The sequence below is a fragment of the Trachinotus anak genome, unplaced genomic scaffold, assembly GCF_046630095.1.
Source record: "Trachinotus anak isolate AG129_WGS33_773 ecotype Australia unplaced genomic scaffold, CSIRO_AGI_Tana_v1 ptg000013l, whole genome shotgun sequence".
Lineage (NCBI taxonomy): Eukaryota > Metazoa > Chordata > Actinopteri > Carangiformes > Carangidae > Trachinotus > Trachinotus anak.
The window spans coordinates 28230662-28249759 of NW_027273864.1; the positions used below are offsets into that span (position 1 = coordinate 28230662).

General features: G+C 39.9%; 2 protein-coding genes and 2 long non-coding RNA genes across 9 annotated transcripts in view; 2 read left to right on the forward strand and 2 right to left on the reverse strand.

Moving 5' to 3' along the window:
- The window catches only part of LOC139630584 (serine/threonine-protein kinase 4-like), a 34535-nt gene extending 23650 nt beyond the window's left edge, over positions 1-10885 (forward strand). Inside the window, exon 11 of the mRNA XM_071494191.1 lies at positions 7065-10885. Coding sequence (XP_071350292.1) covers positions 7065-7223 — 159 coding nt within the window. The 3' untranslated portion in view covers positions 7224-10885. The remainder of the gene's footprint in view (positions 1-7064) is intronic.
- On the reverse strand, positions 1-12711 carry LOC139630598 (uncharacterized). Of its 4 annotated transcripts, XR_011693189.1 has the most exons (5): positions 11407-11731; positions 5133-5334; positions 1307-1450; positions 845-905; positions 1-480 (listed from the first exon to the last, which is right to left on the reverse strand). It is a non-coding gene; the product is annotated as an uncharacterized lncRNA (long non-coding RNA). The 4 variants fall into 4 exon arrangements; XR_011693190.1 differs by lacking the exon at positions 11407-11731 and adding an exon at positions 12195-12711 and having other exon boundaries at positions 845-1450; XR_011693188.1 differs by lacking the exon at positions 1307-1450.
- LOC139630597 (uncharacterized) lies at positions 11744-17901 on the forward strand. Of its 3 annotated transcripts, XR_011693185.1 has the most exons (6): positions 11744-11948; positions 12057-12151; positions 12718-12748; positions 13878-14019; positions 14796-14883; positions 17761-17888. It is a non-coding gene; the product is annotated as an uncharacterized lncRNA (long non-coding RNA). The 3 variants fall into 3 exon arrangements; XR_011693186.1 differs by lacking the exon at positions 14796-14883 and having other exon boundaries at positions 17761-17901; XR_011693184.1 differs by lacking the exon at positions 17761-17888 and having other exon boundaries at positions 14796-15539.
- LOC139630583 (delayed-rectifier potassium channel regulatory subunit KCNS2) overlaps positions 17832-19098 on the reverse strand; it is an 11955-nt gene continuing 10688 nt past the window's right edge. The window contains exon 10 of the mRNA XM_071494190.1: positions 17832-18287. Coding sequence (XP_071350291.1) covers positions 17832-18287 — 456 coding nt within the window. The remainder of the gene's footprint in view (positions 18288-19098) is intronic.

The following is a 19098-nucleotide window of genomic DNA, read 5'->3' on the forward strand; positions in this document are numbered from 1 at the left end:
TCAAAAACAACGACTTTATTGTCTTTCAACTCTTAATATTCATATCACAGTAAAGTTGCAGTATCATGATAAATGTAATATTTTTGGCCACAATAACAGGATTGTGAAAATTTGACACTACTTCCCCAGTTTCAGGTAATCGAGACCCGACCCAGGTCCCGAAGCAGCCTGGGTCCACATTACACTCAGTCCAGTCAGGTCAAGTCAGGTCCTGCTCGTGTCCGTGTGTCAGGATGTCTAAAACCTGAATGAACCCACGTGGACTCGCTCTGACCTCTGATCACATTGTTGTAGCCATTGTAGAGAAACGAGTCTTCTGATGCAGGACAGAGTCTTAACTGTGAAGAGCAGCAGAAACGACATGTAGTGATGCTCCGGCTTCTCTGTCTGGGTCTGTTCAGATCATCAGGGTTGTTTTGGATCAGGTGGAATTATCCTCAGGTCTGTGCACATCAGGTCTCCTGTCCTCTGGGTCCTGGCCTGTGAAGGAATTCATTGATAATTTAAATAATTTACATTCAAAGCCCTTTGAGGTATTAAAATCATATTATTAAAGGTTTTGTTTTTTCACAGTCAGATTTCTGTTGTTTCTGTAATTTCCCTCAGTTTTGTTGATTTAATTGTGCTAATAAATTACTATCAGGGGCTGATGTTTTCACTCTGAGTGCCTTTGAATTTTTTCAGGGCAGTGAAGTAGCTGATGCCTCTGTGGAAAGCGGATCACAGTGAGTTAGAAAGCAGAGGTTGTTTGTCTTACTCAGGGACATTTAAGCAGGACAAATGGCTGCTGCTGGAATTAAATATTAAATATTTGACCTTTTAAATACGCAGTGGCTTCTCTTACCAGACCACACTGCTGCCTGCTCAGCTGAAGCCTCCTGTCTCTCATCTGCTGCAGAGCACAACTGAGGAGGAAATCACAATAAATCTGTTTCTCAAACAACTAGCTGACAGTTTCTTGTTAGTTGTGATTATTGAAATGAACACAAGTAGATTTTTATAGCAGTATTATTAAATGTTTTGAAATGTTGGATCCTGTGACGGCGTATCAGCATGTAGTCGACGTCTTAGTGTATGCCTCCATGAAAGAACAAACGAGTGTGCTTGTCATAGTTGTGTGTGTTTTGTGTGTAGTGTTACATGCACCGAGTAAGACTCAGATGTGTGTCAGTGTGCGTTTGAAGATGCTACACTAACAGACAGTGACAGGTAACCGTGGGATGACCCTGATTTTCACTCGTGTTCTCCTGGATTGTTAATACTTTAAGTGTTCACATGCTGTTCTCCCCCTCTCTCGCACACACACCATCATTTTCAATAGTTGTGTCACACATTGCTGTGACACCTCTACACATTCGCTCATGATCATCTTCAGTAAGCAGATCATCTCACAGTGATGTCTCTCAGCTCCCAGAATTGGTTCGGTTCAAAGTTCTCATGTTTTGTGTATCTGAGAAGAGAAAAAGACATTTACACCAGCACTGTCCGCCAGCACTGTCCGCCACCACTGTGATTAGTTAATGAAAGCAATTTGCATTATTATTATTTTAAAGCTTGTTTACAATTCCAGTGCGTTGTTCATCAGGTTGAGTCAAGATGCACTTATTGATATCTGTCTGTGCTCTGTTTGTCATGATTTAACAAACAGCCAAAAAATCAGTGTAAAAGATGAGACGGGGACAGTGTCATTACACTTAATGGACAAAGTGTCTCATTAATACCAGCTGTGAGCGATGTGTCTTATCCACCACTTCATCTTGATTAAAAAAAACAATCAAATGATAAAGAATCGTTTTGTGAACGATTGTTGAATCCAGCAGTGCCTTATTTTTAAGTTCATCATCTTTTGGTTTGTAGAGTTTAAAAAGTTTTATTTTTGAAACACACAGTTGAGTTCAAGGAATTTGCACCATTCACAGACAGCAGGACCTTCCAGCATCTAACAATGGAAGAAAAAACACAACATATCTGTGTGCTTGACTGAACCATTTGGAGTTGAGGCTTTACTTGGAGACACAAATCCCACTCAGGGGATTTATTGTTCCATTAGACTTGCAAATGTGAGGATAAAAAGCTAATTTCTTCTGGGATCTTTAATACTTGGAGGCAGCTCGTTGACGGCTTCATGCTGACTGTTTAATTTTAGATCTGTCTACTCTGCTATTTTTGTATTTAGCTACCAGATGTTTTTTTAATATAGTTATCTGGGACATGTTGCCTGGTGGAAAATCCACATGTACAATGTTTTTTTTTTTTTGCTATTGAAGGAGACACTTTTTTCCACTGGTCAAATAACTTGCTAAGACCCGCTAACATCTGGCTTTGTCAGTAATGGAAACGGAAACAACCGTATTTATCGGCTCCTGATTTGCACTGATGTAAACAAACACCTGGTTGAACACAGTAATTTTCAACCCTTTTCTATGCTGTGACATCTTTCAGAGCACAAACACTCTAAACACACCTGTCATTGCCCAGCACGGTGCTGTTAAACCAGAAACACAGCGGCTACACTGCACTCGGGGATGAAAGAGTGAGCACAGCCCCGAAATAAGTTCTAAAAACACACAATCACTAATCGAAGCGTCTGACACAGAGACTCCAAGACTTACAGGAACAACAACCCGGGAATGAGTCTGCACGGCAGCCAACAGCTCACTCTTTCCCTGTGTGTGTGTGTGTGTGTGTGTGTGTGTGTGTGTGTGTGTGTGTGTGTGTGTGTGTGTGTGTGTGTGTGTGTGTGTGTGTGTGTGTGCGCGCGCTCTGTAAATCAGTATAGTAGAGGTCAAACATTAAGTTCATATTTTTATATAAGGCTGATTCATGTTATATGGTATTTGAGGCTTGTATTTAGATGCCTTGTCTTTATATTGTCCTTTTGCTCTGTAGTCGGTTTAGCCAGTTAAGTGGTGCAACAATGCAGCATAGAGCACATGGTAGGAAAAGCACTAACCTACATTATTCATGAGAAGCAGACAGAACAACCAATGTTCATCATTTGCTCCATTCTGGCCTCTCCCCCTTTTCTCTGTTTTTCTTCCCTTATCTATTTTTATTTCTCCCTTATTGGTTTTCTTTTCTCCCCCCCTCACCCCCCCTCATCCTCTCTCCCACCCCTCTCCAGGAGGCCCAGGTCTTATCTAACGGATCCTGACAGAAGGTTTAATCTCAGGCTGCAGTTAACAGTTAATGAGGCCGTCATCAGTGACATGCTCTGTCAAAGTGTCCTTAGGTTTAACAGTTAAACTCTAGATAAAGAGTGTGTGTGTGTGTGTGTGTGTTTGTGTGTGTGTGTTTGTGTGTGTGTGTTCTGACTGTGGTTTAAGCAGTCCACCCATAACTCCCAGTAGGCTGCTGGATTTCATGTTGGAAACACTTGGAAATGCTGAGTAGAACTTGTTCTAAAGACCACACTGGTTTATGTTTTAGTGAAATGGACATGAGTTCATGTGTGGTCTGATATCTTTAAATAAAACATATATTAAACAGGCAGTTTAACATTTTTATCAGGCAGATTTTTAGACTGTGCTGGATGGTTTTGAACCTTGTATTAAGTTAATAATTAACTTTGATATTTTGGAACCTTTTGTTTCTTTGTCCAAATTATTCCTCACAATAATCAAAGTTGGTTTGCTTCACACAAACAGCTGGTATCTTGTAACTGATCATGATTCTCACTAAAACCAGTGAGTGTTGCTTTCAGCAAGTGAAGCAGGATTGAACAACAAACAGGAGATTTTTTGGCTGCTTTTAGAAACAAGCTGTTGTTTGCTGCTGAGCAGGTAAGGTTAATGAGTTTTTAAGGCCTCATAGAGCTCAGAGCAATTGTTTCACTTAAGTTGTCCAGTGATCCTTTGTTAATATAAAAGTATTGATTATAGCCACTTATATCAAATGGGATTGCTGTGAGAAGAAAACTAGCACACAGGATCCTTGTCTACTCCTTCAGTTTGCGTTCACATATTCTTGTATCTGATTTGACTGTTTTGTTGTGTCTAAGAAAAAAGAATTTGTTAAGAGAAAACCTTATAAAATCAGAGCCTTATTCCAGCTTCTGCCTTTCGTTCATTCATTCCTCTTCTGGCCACTTTGTGCATCCAAGGCGTTCATTTTAGTTACAGTTCTGAGGTTTGCTCTGTGATTTCTGTTGGATTAGTCCGTGTGTTTGTGTGTTTGTGAAAGAGAGAGCGAGCATGAGAGCAGAGCGTTTGTCAGCCGTTAACTTAAATGCTAAATGTTTAATGACTTAAAGAGTTTTTCTCTACTATGCAAACAAAACATTGCAGTGATTACAGTCAACTGGAAGGAGCAACTGTAGTGGCAACAATAAAAAATGTTTTCTATAACTCTTTTTTTATAGACCTTGATGAATTCAGAAATAAATCATTTGGTTGTAGCCACTAAACCACTTCCATGACACTGAGCTGGCAGCAGGACGCCAACATTGTTGGACATTGTTTGGTTGAATGTAGGTTGTGACGAAAACTCAATGTCAGGACAACGTTTAATGAAAAAAACTGACAACAATTAACGTGGATATTTTGTTGGTTCAAATCCAACATCTTCCAGATGTCTCATACCAATGTCAGTTTGACATTTAAAATACAGACACTGCTAAACATCTGCTAAACGTCATAATGTCAATTATCCAACGTTGGGTTTTGACATCATCCTGATTTTCATTTCCAACCAAAATTTAATGTCTGTCCAAGGTCGGAGTCCAGCGTCTTTCTGACGTTATGCTGATGTCTGGAGCCTGCTTGGACTGCTCTGTATGTTCAGTATTTTACGAAATAATTGTCATTAATAGATCATCAATAAGTTATTATTTTGATAAAAGAAATGTGCTACTTCTGGCAGTGCTTCAGGAGGCGACTGCACAACAACAGAATTATTTAGCTCCATTATGGTGAAACTCTGTAGTGGACAATTGGATTATGACTAAGCTTCTCTGGATGTTTTAGTCTATTTTGATGTGTAAGCAGAATATTTCTGACAACAACATGCTTAATTGACCACTGAGTTCATTGGATAAAGAAGGATTTGCAGTGGATGTTGCTTCAGGTCTCAGCCCATAAATATTCTGAGGTTTAAAAGGGATTTTGGATTTTGACCCTGAGTGTATGTTTTACCTTGACCCTGGTGCAGTCCAGTTGTAGGACCCTCCACCCCCTCTGCACGGTTATCTGTCTAGTGGACTAGGACGCCAGTGTTATTTTAGCTCCATTGATTGTGGGTAATAAATAGCCTGAGAGCAAAGTGCTGCTGGTAAAAGCTGAGAGGAGGAATCCCCTGGGACGAAGCTAAAGCCGGCACCAGGTCCCTATCTGCAGCCTACAACAGAGAGAGAGAGAGATTGAGTAAATGTCAATAGCTGGACCCTTTGAAAGCTACTAAAATAGATACACTTATCAGACACCTTGGTTATCGCTGTGAGATATTTTAAGGTTGTGGTAAAGATTTTCTTAAGTGTCCATTAATGGACTTGGTACGATTGATCTCTGGGCTTCAAGTCAGGAAATCCTCCACCTGCACAGGAAGAGAAGTCGTTGGTACAGAGGGTAACTAGCTTCAGATCCAGCTCTGAGACCAAATACGTATCAACCTCTCTGTTTCAGGTGTTACAGACTCTCCAGCAGCCAAAGGCTTGAAATACTCCCAAAGCTTTGAGGCAGTGGATTTAGAAAGTGTTTTAATTTGTGAGTTACATGGATCGAGTAAGCAGTGTTTGAGGTAGTGACCCCAGAGTCAACCCAGTGTTGCCTGGACAGCAGTAGAGTTGAAGCTCCACATTTTAGATGTGCAACAAGCTGGTGATAGTATAATTAAGGTGAAACCATCTTTGGATCATTTCAAGCTTCAAAGTTTGTTCCTCACTGTGGAAACAGCAGATGATGAAACAATCTTAAGATGACTAAAGATGATGCTTTCCATCGCATTGCATGGTCTTCATCTGCAGATAGTTTGACCAGTTGTCACAAAATCATTCAAATACTTTAAGGAATTCTCATCAGCAGTGGCTTAAATTATGAGAATTGTTCTTGACCTTGGAAACAGCAAGTGACAAAACCTGCAGTTGCTCTACTGACCACTTGAGTCTGGCTCCAACAGTGAGTCAGTCCCCGTAGACTCCCATGTTATAATAAACATGTTTCCAGCCTGGTACAACTTCCTTACAACAGTTTTGGTCTCTATAGCTAATTTCCTCCTTCAAGACAACTGTGCAGGAGATGAATTTATATATATCTCACCTGTTTATATTTCATTATGGCTTCAAGTTATACATAATTGGGGGCAAGAACACTGAGTGACAGGTGGGTGAGTGTATGCTTGCCATAAACGTCACACATCGGAGTCTCGGCTCCACACATGCCCCACCTCTTTGCTCATTTTCAGATTAGCTGGGAGTCGGGCACGGCCAAATTAGCTTGGTTCAGTCTGAGCATCAAAACCACTCTTCAGAAACATATGGGTGACGTCACAGAGGCTACGTCCATCTTTATTTACAGTCTATGGTTAAAACTTCTTGATGAATGATGGGGGCACATCCTCTCCCTGATCACTTTATCTTAACAGTCTAATGCAGTCCAGTATAACAGCTCTGTCTCGTTTATAATGGGGGCGACTTGATAGCTGAGTGGTTAGGGCACGTACCACATGAGCGAAGATGCTCTTAGCAGACAAGTCGCCGGTTGGACTCCCGACTCTTTCCTGTCTGTCACAGTAACATGTCACTTTGTCACTCCCTATTGTCCTATCAAATAAAGTGCAAAAAATATCATTAAAAAAAAAAAGTTTATAACAATTGTTGTTCTGGACAACATTATAGTGAAATGTGTTTCTAATATTATATATAATTATATATTTCTCATGAATCAATATGAAAATTGTTTGTTGCAGCCTTTGTGTTACTATGTGAGTGAGTGAGTTTTGTATAACAAGGGTCAGACTGTAGCTTGTGGCCTGTCAGCACTGGCCTGAGAGACGTGGCCACGGTCTTTGTTTATATGCTGCAGACAGGTAAGAGGATCAGTGCTGACTCAGTTTGATGTGTCTTTGTTTAGATAAGTACGTGGTCGGTGGAGGAGCTGCGGCTGAGACTCGCCTCTCTGGACCCTCAGATGGAGCAGGAGATCGAGGAAATCCATCAGCGCTATCAGGCCAAGAGGCAGCCCATCATGGACGCCATCGAGGCCAAAAAACGACGGCAGCAGAACTTCTGAGAAGGACCTGCTGAGCTCTGGCTGTTTGATCTGTTTCTGCAGCAGCTTTGTGAAACGCCGCTCAGACCGTGCTGAGGTTTCCTGTTTCTAATAACTGGTCTTTAGATGATGCAGCTGGATGTGACGCCTTGATTTGGAAAAACTGAGAGAAGACCTCTGATGATGTGATGAGTTTGTTAAACTGTGACTTGATGTCAGAAGAATTTTCAAAGAGCTGTTCTCAGTTTGACTGAATATCATTGACGTTTGGTTTGAGATCCACGTTTTCCTCTGTTCTGCCTTTCTGAGAAGATCTTGGAGAACTTTTTTGTTTTACCTGTTTAAGAAAAGACAATGGAGAGAGTCAAATTTTGATGTCATCATCAGCTGATCTGGATTTCTTTTAGTTCTTTCAGCTCTTTTTTTTCTCGTTTTCATCTTAAACCATGGTGATGATTGTGAAAAAGCCCCTCAGAGCTTTTCATCTCTTAATTTACATTATCATGTGGTACAACATCATTTTAGCTGCTGACTGCTCAGCATAGGTACGCTAATCTTCTCTTTCTTAGAAAGAAAGTGACACTTTATCTCAGTTCTGCGTCATCATGTAGCCAAACTGCACACACATCAGTAAATAGACAGAAAAATTGGGGTTTTCAGTGTAGAGTGGTATCATTAAAAAAAAAAAAACTCCTTTCATGCAAAAACAGTCAAAGTTTTTCTTTTAAAACACCTCATTCTTTACACTTAAAGACTGGATGATGAGGATATTGTTTTTTCTCACTAATGTTTTATAAGCTCCCATTCTACAACGAGAGACAAATATTCAGACTCCACAGACTGATGATGAGGTGTCTTTATAAACATGCTGGAGCTCTGTATCTGACGCGTTTTGCTTGCTTGTATGTTTTTTGGATCAGCTGTATATTGAACACAGTGGTTCCCAACCTGAGGGTCAAAAAATAAGGAAAATATATATATATGAGAGAAATTGGTAACACTTTAATGTAGCATTTATAATCACTATATAAACATGTACTAAATGGTTTATAACACAGTATAATGTAGTATTTGCCAAGAATTGTAACTATGAAGACTGTCTATACAGCAGCCGTAGGTTCTGTTTCCACAGGAGGGGTTACTGTTGTTAACAGATACATAAATAAACACGTACGAGCTACATATAAATACATTATAGTGTTATAAACCATGTATTACAGGTTAATCTGCTGCCTGTTAACTACAGGGAGGTGGATTAAAGTAAAGATGTTCCTTTAATCTTTGTGTTATTTTCAAATTACTTGGTCACTTGTAGCTCTTGGGGTCAAAAATAATCACTTTGCTGGACTTTGTCAGAACCTATAGATGTTTGCAGCCACTGATGATGGTTGGCAGGTAGACGCTGCTTCATTTAATGAAATCCCAGGCCAAGAAGGTTGGAATCCACTGGCCTGACATTCAAACCTGTTTTGAATGTCTAAATTTTCATTTACTGATTGTTGAAAAAGTGAATGCACCAAAATGTTTGGAAGGGGAGGGAGTTGAATCTTCCCTTTGTGTAACCACCAGTGCCCTTCTTCGTGTTTAATTTGGGTTTTTATTTCAGTGTCCAGGGTCTATTTTTTCTCCTAAGTAAACAAATTTATGGAACAGATTCAACAAAGCTTTTATTTCCTGGACTGATTAGTTTAATCTGGCACAGTGGACTCAGAGAGGCTGAGTCCCAGAGAAGTGCCAAGGCGGCGCAGACTTGGAGCTGGCGTCGACCCAGGTCTGATTCAACTTTACTTCTAACATTCCTCTGAGCCGCTCGGCCGCTTCTGTCAATGAACATCCAGCACAAAACAAGACAAGGGACGATTTATATTTTTCTACACAGGTTTAGTGTTTACACAGTCAGCTAGGAGTCACACACACAGGGGTGTGAGTCAGAATGAAAATGAGCTTCTCAGGTCGTAAAACTCCTCAGGGGTGTAAAATAATGACAATAGTTTCACACACAGAGTCATGTCTGTAAATATGAGCAACACTGCTGTATTTGTATATTTTGATTAATTTGAGGATTTGGATTAAAAAACAGAGACACTTCTGAGTAAGTTATTGCTTTGAGTATTGGGCAGTGACGGATGTTTTTGAGAGAGACCCCTTTCAGCTGGATTTACTGCAGTTAAAGTCCAGATAACAAAATGCTGTAGGATGCTCTGTGTGCAAGACTCCCATGGTCCTCTGTAAGATAATGAATGATAAGCACATTCTCTGTTCTGTGTTACAAGCAAAGCACAAGGGATTTTTATCTCTGCCTTATCTTGTCAACGTTGTTGCAGCTGCTCTTTTCGTTGATCGGTGATCCAAATATAGAATCTGTTTGGTGATAACATGGATAAAGGGAAAAGAACTGAAACTATTGAAGCTTGTTTCTTATTAAATTTGGTGCATGAGCTGTTTGGTGCTGGAAGTGAAATCACTCTGCATCAGAAATTCAGTCGTAATCACTGGAGAAGAGGCATTAACCTGTTCTGATGAGTTTTAACATGAACCACTGTTTGTTTCTTGCCTTCTTATTCACCACATTTACTTGGTGATGCTGTTGATTGTCTTAACTTTAAACATGTTATTGTTGTGTACAAGCTGATGATGACTAATGAGGTCAAAACAAATCTGTTGTTGCTTTGTTTAGGCTCTTACTGTTCATTTTACACCTGCACAAAGCAAAAGTTTGGACGGTTAAAGGCTCCACACACAAGAGTTATCACTGACTCCACTGTGTCCTGCTTTATTTTAAGCAGCAGTGAAGTTTGAGCGTCATTTACACTTTTGGTTTGCGGTAAAATAAGACAGTAAGACACGTCAGGAATACAGCTGATTGTGCTGTGATTTCATTTATTCATTTGCTCCAGGTAGGAGATGATATTTCAGCAGCACAACCAGCTAATGAGGTTTGGTTTTATTTAATGAGGGAATCAGTTACAATGTGTAAATCCTACTGAAACGCATGGATTCATCGTTTCTCAAGTGTTACCACTGTTAAAGCTGCTCAAGTGTTAATTTATTAATTTTCATAGTACGTCTACAGCAGCTCAAATATCAGGGTTTTTTTCTAATATACTTTTTTCTTGTGATACTTACAGCTATTTTTGAGATTTTGGTTCATGTTTTTATGTGTGTGGTTTAATATCATCCCACTTTTCAAGTAGGGAAAAATTGAGACTATGAAATGTTCAAATACAGACCATCATTGGCTTCCATGTTAAACTGTGACACCTGCAAACGTGAACAAAGAAAAGTGGAGGAAATTAACTTGTCAGCAGCCGGTAGAGATACTGAGTGAAGATCCAGATTTACAATAAACACCTGATTTTTAGACAAATAACAGTTGAGTGAGGAGCAACATTGACGTGAAAAGTGTTTAGAGAATTCAGACTTCATTACTGCCTTGTTTCTCGGCCACTTGTATGTGCAAAACTTTTTTTTTTCCAGGCATGAAAGGATCTGCTGTTAATGCTTTTGCTGTTCTGAGCTCTCATGTTTTGCACTCTCCCTGTGTGAAGTATATCTGCCTTAAAGTATGCAGTGGAAGTCATGCATAAGATTGTGATCACTGATGTTTGCTTATGGTATTTTATTTTTGTTTGCTTGTTAAATAAAGAAACAAATAAAGGAATCTACATTTGGTATTTCCATCATCTGAGTATCACTTGTTGCTTTGGCTCTCAATATAAAGCCAGTGATCCTTTACCCAAGAAAATGTAGATGTAAATTGAAAGTGTATATTACATCAAAATGTTCTGAAGTATTAAAAGTCAAAGTAAATGCAGAGAATGTCCACTGAGAGTTTATTATGACTCAGTCCCATACACCGTCCTGCTGCTCCAGATATTCACTGGACCATTAAATGTGGATTAATCCGCCTCTGAAAATAGTCCCCTCAAATGCATTTCCTCCTTTTTGTTTGATAAAAACTATACTGAGCAGCTGTTTTAAGAAATTTTAGTTTTAAGCTGAAATAAGAAAGTATTTATTTGAGCACTTGTTGAAGATTCATGGCTGTGAGCCACAGACAGGATACACTTTTGATCCATTTGTGATATTTGTTGATAATAAGAAAAAGATAAAATATTAAATGCTGATCCCAGTCAAACAAAGACTGAACAGTTTCACTGCATCACAACAGCCTCGAAAACAAGACAAACAAGATCTTACTTACCAGTAAGTTCGTAACAGGCGGCTTCTTGGGTTTAAATTATACATAATCCTCATTATATTGAGATTGTTGTTTCGCAGACATGTCGCTGGTTCGTACGTCAACGCCGCCGCCATATTGGCCCGGGAAAAACTGGCGGTCATTTCACAGCCTTGCAAGTTAACTGCAGTTTGTCCGGATAAAAACTACAGGGACGTTTACATTTCTTAACCGACTTCAATTAGTCGTTTCTGTATTAAACGGTAAAGACAGTTGCTGCCATTTCAGACCGTCATCAGACAGGAAGTTCAGTCGAACCGGGGACTAGCTTCTCCGCTTATTTCAGGGGAGGCACAACCTGCATCAGTGGGTTCCCCCACGGATGGATTATAGGACCTGGATGCCGGATCTAAAAATGGCGCCCATTCAGTTCAATACGAGTTGCTCGCCTGGCGCATACGCCGAAAAGGTTTCTGTCTTATATTACATCTACGGGAGACAGACAGACAGACAGACAGACAGGAAGTTCAGTCGAACCGGGGACTAGCTTCTCCGCTTATGTCAGGGTAAGTACTTTAACCACTCGGCGCTCAGGGAACCTACATCAACGTCCCCATAAGTGGCCTAATTGTTTTTTGTCTTCAACGGTCGCCATCTTGGCTACGTAACGGAAGGGGATGGACTTCGAACGTATTTTCAAACCGGCGGAAACGGCCCAGGAAGCGGTCTGACCTGGACCAGCGCCAGCCGGTCGGGACACACAGCACCGGTGAGTTTACTGTGTGAACTGCACTGGATGTGAGTGTACTGACCTTATGTCCGCTGTGAGGCACCTGTCTTTCCGCCCGCTCACCTGTTCCCCATCCTCCACCAGCTCCTGCTACAAACTCAGGTCTGTTTCCACTCGCTGTGTCAGACTGTGTCTCAGCTGCCCAGCTCCGTGGGCTTTGCCTGTCTGTTTTCATCCTCATCACGTTTTTGATCAGTTTCTTTTTGCCTCAGTCTGACCCTTTGTTTGCCTGCTTGGATTTTTGTGTCCTTGTTGTTGTTTTTTCTCTAAGTGAAGACTCTTTATTTTACATCTGCGTCCTGAGTCATGCTCTCGGGTCCTTTTTCTGAGAGCCGTGCTGCCTTCATCATCAGTTCTGATGGAGGACAACTCGCTGTCGCTCTCTGAAAGCCTTCCCCTGTCCCATCGTATCACTCACAAACCCTGAGACACAGCTCATTCCCTCCTTCTCATTTCTTCTCCATGTCGAAATTTCCGTTTGCCAAAATAGCAGAAATGAATTTTTAATCAGCCGGACACCAACCTGATCTCTCTCTCCTTCACAGTGACTCTCTCAGCCCAAATACAGACAGAAAGGTCAGTGTGTGTGTGTGGCCAGAAAAAAAGTTGACTTTGTTGTTGTCTGTTGGACTTATTCATTCTGCTTTTGAGACACAATTCAGTAAAAAGGCTCAGTTGTGTCTTCATGCATCAATGAAGCGCTTTAGCCCCTGGAGACAAGTAAAACCGAACTCTGAAAAGTGAGTTTCCTTTCAATTCACTTTTTATTTGCATAAAATCCTAAACACTGAAGGTGTTTGAAGAGACATTAAACATGTTTTTACTGCCCTTCGAAATAAGTTGCCATAACATATTATCAGTACGGTGGCCCTGAAGGTCAAAACTCAACATTTCAGAAAATTGTTTTGTGAAATGTTGTGTTTTGACCTTCAGGGCCACCGTATATCAGGGCGTTAGAGTACTCTCGGGTCAATACAGGCGACTCAGGTCAGAGGTCAGATATAAATATGGTTCCTATTTACAGTTGCTTCATTAGTGATAAAATATTTAACAGACATGATTAATCGCAAAAAACACCACAAGTAACCACCTGGTAAGCACAGATTCACTCATCACAGTCAGGTGTGTCCTCCAGGGACCTTGGATATGTGGTTAAGATATTTCACTCTGAACTATAAATATGAAAGTCATGGTGGGGTTAGAGGAAAAGTCAGAGGATCTCCAGAGTCAGTAGATTCATCCTCTGGGGAACATGAATGTCTGAGGATTGAAGTGGTGGCCAACGTGATCGTCCAAACGGCCATGCTAGTGGTTTGAAAACACACTGGCTGTTACCACCAGTGACTACAAGAGTCACAGGATACACCATCAGTGACTTTTTACACAACAAGTTAAAGTTAACATTTATGTAAGATTATTTCATTTTAGTTGAGGTATGACACAGTTCCTTATTTAAAAAAGTAATTACATTTACAAAGAAGAAAAGAAAGAGGGGAAAATACACACATACATCCAGCTGATGTTGATATGCTTTGACTTTGGAGCTGAATCTCAACCAAAACATTATTTTTTTTTTTTTCACGTGCCTTTCTGTCATCATGGTAAAGAGCCAAATACTGAGCTGTGTGTCAGGGCAGAGAAACATAAGAAGGCTTTTCAAACTGTAATAAAAACATCAGTGTCTCTCTGTTTCTTTTTCTGACAGATAACAGAGCTCTCAGTCCTGAGTCGTCGTGGCAGAGCATCAAACTCTGTTAGCATCATCTTCTCTCCTCTTTAATCCTCTCGGAAAGGAAGGAAACCTGCCGGACGAACATCCGTCAACTGAGTTCCACAACCATCTGAATGTAATTGTCTCACAAAGGTTTTCTCCAGCTTGTCTTTCAGAGCAAAGGTGGAGGGGAATTGTGAGCTGTGTGCTACATATTAGGGATACACTAATATTATTTAAGGGGTTAATTAAAAGGAAGAAATACTCACTTTATTGCTTGCATCCAGTTGGATCTACCCAGACAGATTTCTTTGTATGACCACACTCCAAAGGTGATGCCTGTTGAACTGGACTGCAGATCACAGACCACTAGATACTGGCAGACTCTATTAATGGGATTTCACATCAGACTTATATGTTTTTTTGGTTTTTTTTTTTTAACTATTTTGGAATTGATCTGACTCTCACAACAGGGACTTGTGGGGAATCAGATGTTTTGATATGATTAAATCTGCAGTGCTTCATTATCAGTAGTGGAGAGTAACAATTCTATCAAGTATTGTAGGCCTAGTTATGTACAATTTTGACAGTAACATTAGCTGCTAATTCTGACATCAGAAATGTCATATTGTGTGAAATGAAACAGTGACAGGTACATTACCTGTCAATGTTGCTCCTCAAAAAGTAGCAAGGTAAGATAAATCATGACAGCGTAATGAATAAAATGAACATTAGCTGCTAATTTGGCCATTAAAAATAAATTTCCTTTGACGATAATGAATAAGTTTCAGTAACTTCAGCTGCTAATTCTGGTCATCACAAATCTGCCCTGTCCCTATCTCTATTGAACAATTAGCCTTATCCGAACCAGACTTCATTCAGGGGGTCATTCTATCTAATTCACCCCCACAGTTGTGTGACATCATTGATGACATCAGCAGGAAAATAAAATAAGGAAGTGTTTGGCTGCCACCCTGTTTCTGAACTCCTAGTTTTCATGGTGAGTATTGATGATCAAGGTGCTCAGATTAAACCAATGAAGTGTTGTAGAACTGTCACTGTTTAACCAAAAAATAAGAGTCTAGAACTTTAGCAGCTAAATAAAATGCTAAATGCTAGCCGTACAATGTCTGCTTAATGTTAGTGCCACCACATTACTAAGCTTCATGCTAGACTTATGCACACAGCTGTGCACATCACCCAAACCAGATATGCACCAAACTGAATAGTTTCTTAAAGATACACAACAAAGTGCGTACCCTTTCAAAACAAAACATAGCTGCAAGTGAGCGAGCAATACACACAAACAACCTATATGCCACAATAGCTGATGTAAATGTATAATTATCTACAAAATTGCAGTGTTTGTTGATATTTTATGTGAATTGGCTGATAGGAAATGACAAGTACACTGCAAGAAAAGGATGATAAAATATAAGTAAATCAAAACATAATATATCCATGGATGAAATACAATGACAGTTTTAACATTAAGACAAAACCCTCTTAAGTAAGTATTGAAGTTATTTTTTTTATTTGTTTTTAATCAAACAAAAATATTCTGGCTTTTAATTAAATGAATTATCACTTTTTACAGTACAATACACATTTTCATCTAACTGTTCAGTATTCAGAAAGCATCTTGTCTAATAACTGGAGGTGCTTCTCATAACCATAAAATGTCTCCACTGTTTCCCTCACTTGCCTCCTGTTCTCCTGTCTGGCATGAGCAGAATAACCATGCAGTGCATTCAGAAAGGATTCAGACCCCTTCACCTTCTCACATTTCCCCAGAATGACAAAGTGAAAACAGAATTTTAGATTTAAAAAAAAAAAAGATTAAAAAAAGGAAAATTGAAAACTGAAACTGGCTTTGAGTAGATTGATGGAAGAAAAAATGAATTTAATCGATGTTCGTGTAACACTGCAACATAACAAAATGTGACTGAATACTCTATGAATGCTCTGTATCTCATATTGAGCTGTCAAACGAACATCTTACTGTTCTAATGGGTGCTTCCTGTAAGCCAGTACCATGTCTTCAAAATCTGTTGTTCTAGTTATGTTTGTTTTTCATGTTTATCGGAAATCATGTGACGTGCAACAGCTTCATCCTGAGGCAGAGGGAGGACTTTAGGAAAACTTGGCTGCTGTCAATGCCCAGTGAGAGGGAAACTACACTGTTTACACTGCTGGATGACATGACACCAGGTGAGCTGTTTCTTATAGTGATGTCATAGGGATGTCATAAGGGAGATGTGGTGTCTGTTGATGCTCAGCAGTGTATCGTGCACAGCCTCCTCTGTCTGCAGCATCAGCATTGATATTAAGTGACACTTTGACAGGTGTCATCCATTTCCCAGTGAACAGCGGTCGGACGTTTCACAGAGTCATTCTGTAAATGAACTGTTGGGCACAAAGCCACTGACGCATCCTTCAGACTGACCCAGTCCAGATGTTTCATATGTTTGTTAGTTTCACTATGTGACTCAAATTTACAGGATTCACTCTTTATAGAAACAGAAGAAATTAAAATCTTAAACACTGCAGCTGATAATTCACTGATGATTTTCTCCTCATGAACAGTCCAGGACTCTCTTACTGCTCAGAGTGAAGCCAGTCTGACTAAAGTTCAGTGCGTCAGCATGTTACAGAGATGATAAGATGAGAAAAATATCCGGTTAACTGTTGGATGGATTATCATAAAATTTTGTAGAGACATTCATGTTTCCCAGAGGACAAATCCATTAGATTATCATGGAATTTGACCCAGACCTTCATGTTCCCTCACAATGAACAGAATGTTTTCAATGCTCCTTTAAGTGTCAAGTGAAAATTCAACCAACAATGAACAGCTTGTACACTTAAACACTGTAAAATAATTCTCTGCTGTATGAAGCAGCGTGTGCGTACGTGTCTTTTGACAACAAATGCTAAACTGAAAATCCATTTTTAGTCTGGTTTGCTGGTATTAGTTTACCACTTCTGTATAACTCATACTTGCTTCCACCTGGAATGCAATATGATACATAAATAAAGCTGTGCTTCACTGTACCTCAGTGATACCAGTTCACTGAAGGTCATTTCCAGGCTAATAACCCTGCTTCACTGCTGTGGCTACATGTTCTCACTGTGGCAGTGAAACACCATTAAAAGAAATAGCTAAAAAACGTCCACTGTGATGTTACTTCACATTTAAATGTAGTCACAAATACAAGACACCAGACTTTTCAGCAGCTTCTTAGCTTAGCATAGCATAAAGACTGTGAACAGGGGGGAACTGTTAGCCAGGCTCTGTCCAAAGGAAGCAAAAACCATCTCCCTCTGTTCCCAGTAAATGCCACGAATAAGGAAGCAAATATTATTTCCCATATCTCTTCTACTTGTTTCACAAAAGTAAATTCCACAGTTTGTCATGATATTTTTTTATTGTTACTAATTTGCGTGCATGCTTGTTCATCACTTCCTCCCAGGTCTCTATGTTCAATAAATATGACCTTTTATTTTTGGTTACATTTTTTTTTTCTGCAATTCTTCACATCCATGTTTTCAACAGAAACACGTCCACTATGAACAAACCTCCACCCTGAAACAGCCCACATGCACAGATGAATGCAAACAAACCACAGTACAGCATTTCTAAAGAGTCTGTCATGGAAGACCCAAAGTTTCAGTCATTTACTTTAATTATTTAGAAGCATCTACTCAAACTCTTGATTGATTGTCTTCCATGTTTGTTTGAATCGATGCAGACTAATGACAGTGATTGGTCAGAGAGCGACAGAAGATCCTGTCTGACAGTTCAAATCAGAAGTGAACGCATCAGACTTCACATTAGTTTTACTTTGTTCCTGATGATCTGTGTCCCCTTCGACAGGAAACTAAGTCCGAGCAGCTTCCACTCCAGCGTGAACGCAGCCTTCAGCAGCTCTGAGGTTGAGCTGATACTCACAGATGACGCAGCTCCTTCTTCCTCAGTATTGACGTGTATGATGGGTGCTCCACATAGCTATAATTTATTACACCTCCTTCATCCTCATAGTCTATATCGTCTTCCTCGATATCATCAATATCATCATCGTCCAGACAACAGCTGTCCCCGTCTGATCCCTCCTCCTCGTCCTCCTCGTCCTCCTCTGGCTCGTTCTCACAGCTCATCCTCATCTTCCTGCGGTTGTTGTTCCTCACTGACGCCTCCAGAGCTTTTTGTCGCCGGTAGAAGTGGGAGAACTTATTGAAGATGATGGTGATGGGCAGCGCCACCACCAGAGTGCCGCCTAAAATGCAGCCGCTGGCCGCCAGCTTCCCGGCCACCGTGACAGGCACCACGTCCCCATAACCGACCGTGGTCATGCTCACTGTTCCCCACCACCAGCAGGCCGGGATGGTGTCCAGACCGACGTCCTGGAGAAAGAAAAGGACAGAGGTGCATTATATTTATCTGGTTTTTCCAAATACATTTTAACCAAATAAAAAGAAAAAAATTTACATTCCTGTAACAAAATTTGAAATCCTGAGCAACATAACATCAAAAATCAAAAAAAATCAGAAAATGATGAGTACAAGAAAACCTGACATAAGTGCAGCAGCGTATTTAAGGGAAATCTTTTAAATTTGGATACAAGTACTAAACTCGGCAGGAATGTTTTTTCAAAACACATCAGCCACTCAAAAATTCAAGATGGCCTCCATTTCTGGCAAGGAAATCTTTTGCAGTAAGTTCACCTGCGATTTTCCAATATGAATATTGTAGGTGTCAGATCATACATTTTGACTATGCAGAAGGTAAAATTTAGTACACTGTAAAAAGTGAAACCTGCAGATGTGTACATTTCAGCAAAACTATCAGCAAACTCACATAAAAGTTTCCTAATAAAATCATGACTTTGTGTTGATTTTTGCATTTTGCATAATATTTTCCTTTTGAATGGGAACATCATAAAATGGTTTTTTGAGTTGTGAATCCTCAGAGTCAAAAACATAGGATTCAGTTGCAGAATCATTTAAATTTGTCCTTCAGCCAAAATTTTACTGTAAAATATATTTCTTGAGCAGAAAATGAGCCATTTTGAAATTTTAAGTGGCTAGGATAAACATACCAATCTTGGTGCTTGTATCCACATTTGAAAGATTAGAGTTATCTGCTGCACCAAATGAAAATGAATAAAAACTAGTTCAAGTAAAATGTTAATATAAAACCCAGAAGATCCTGAGT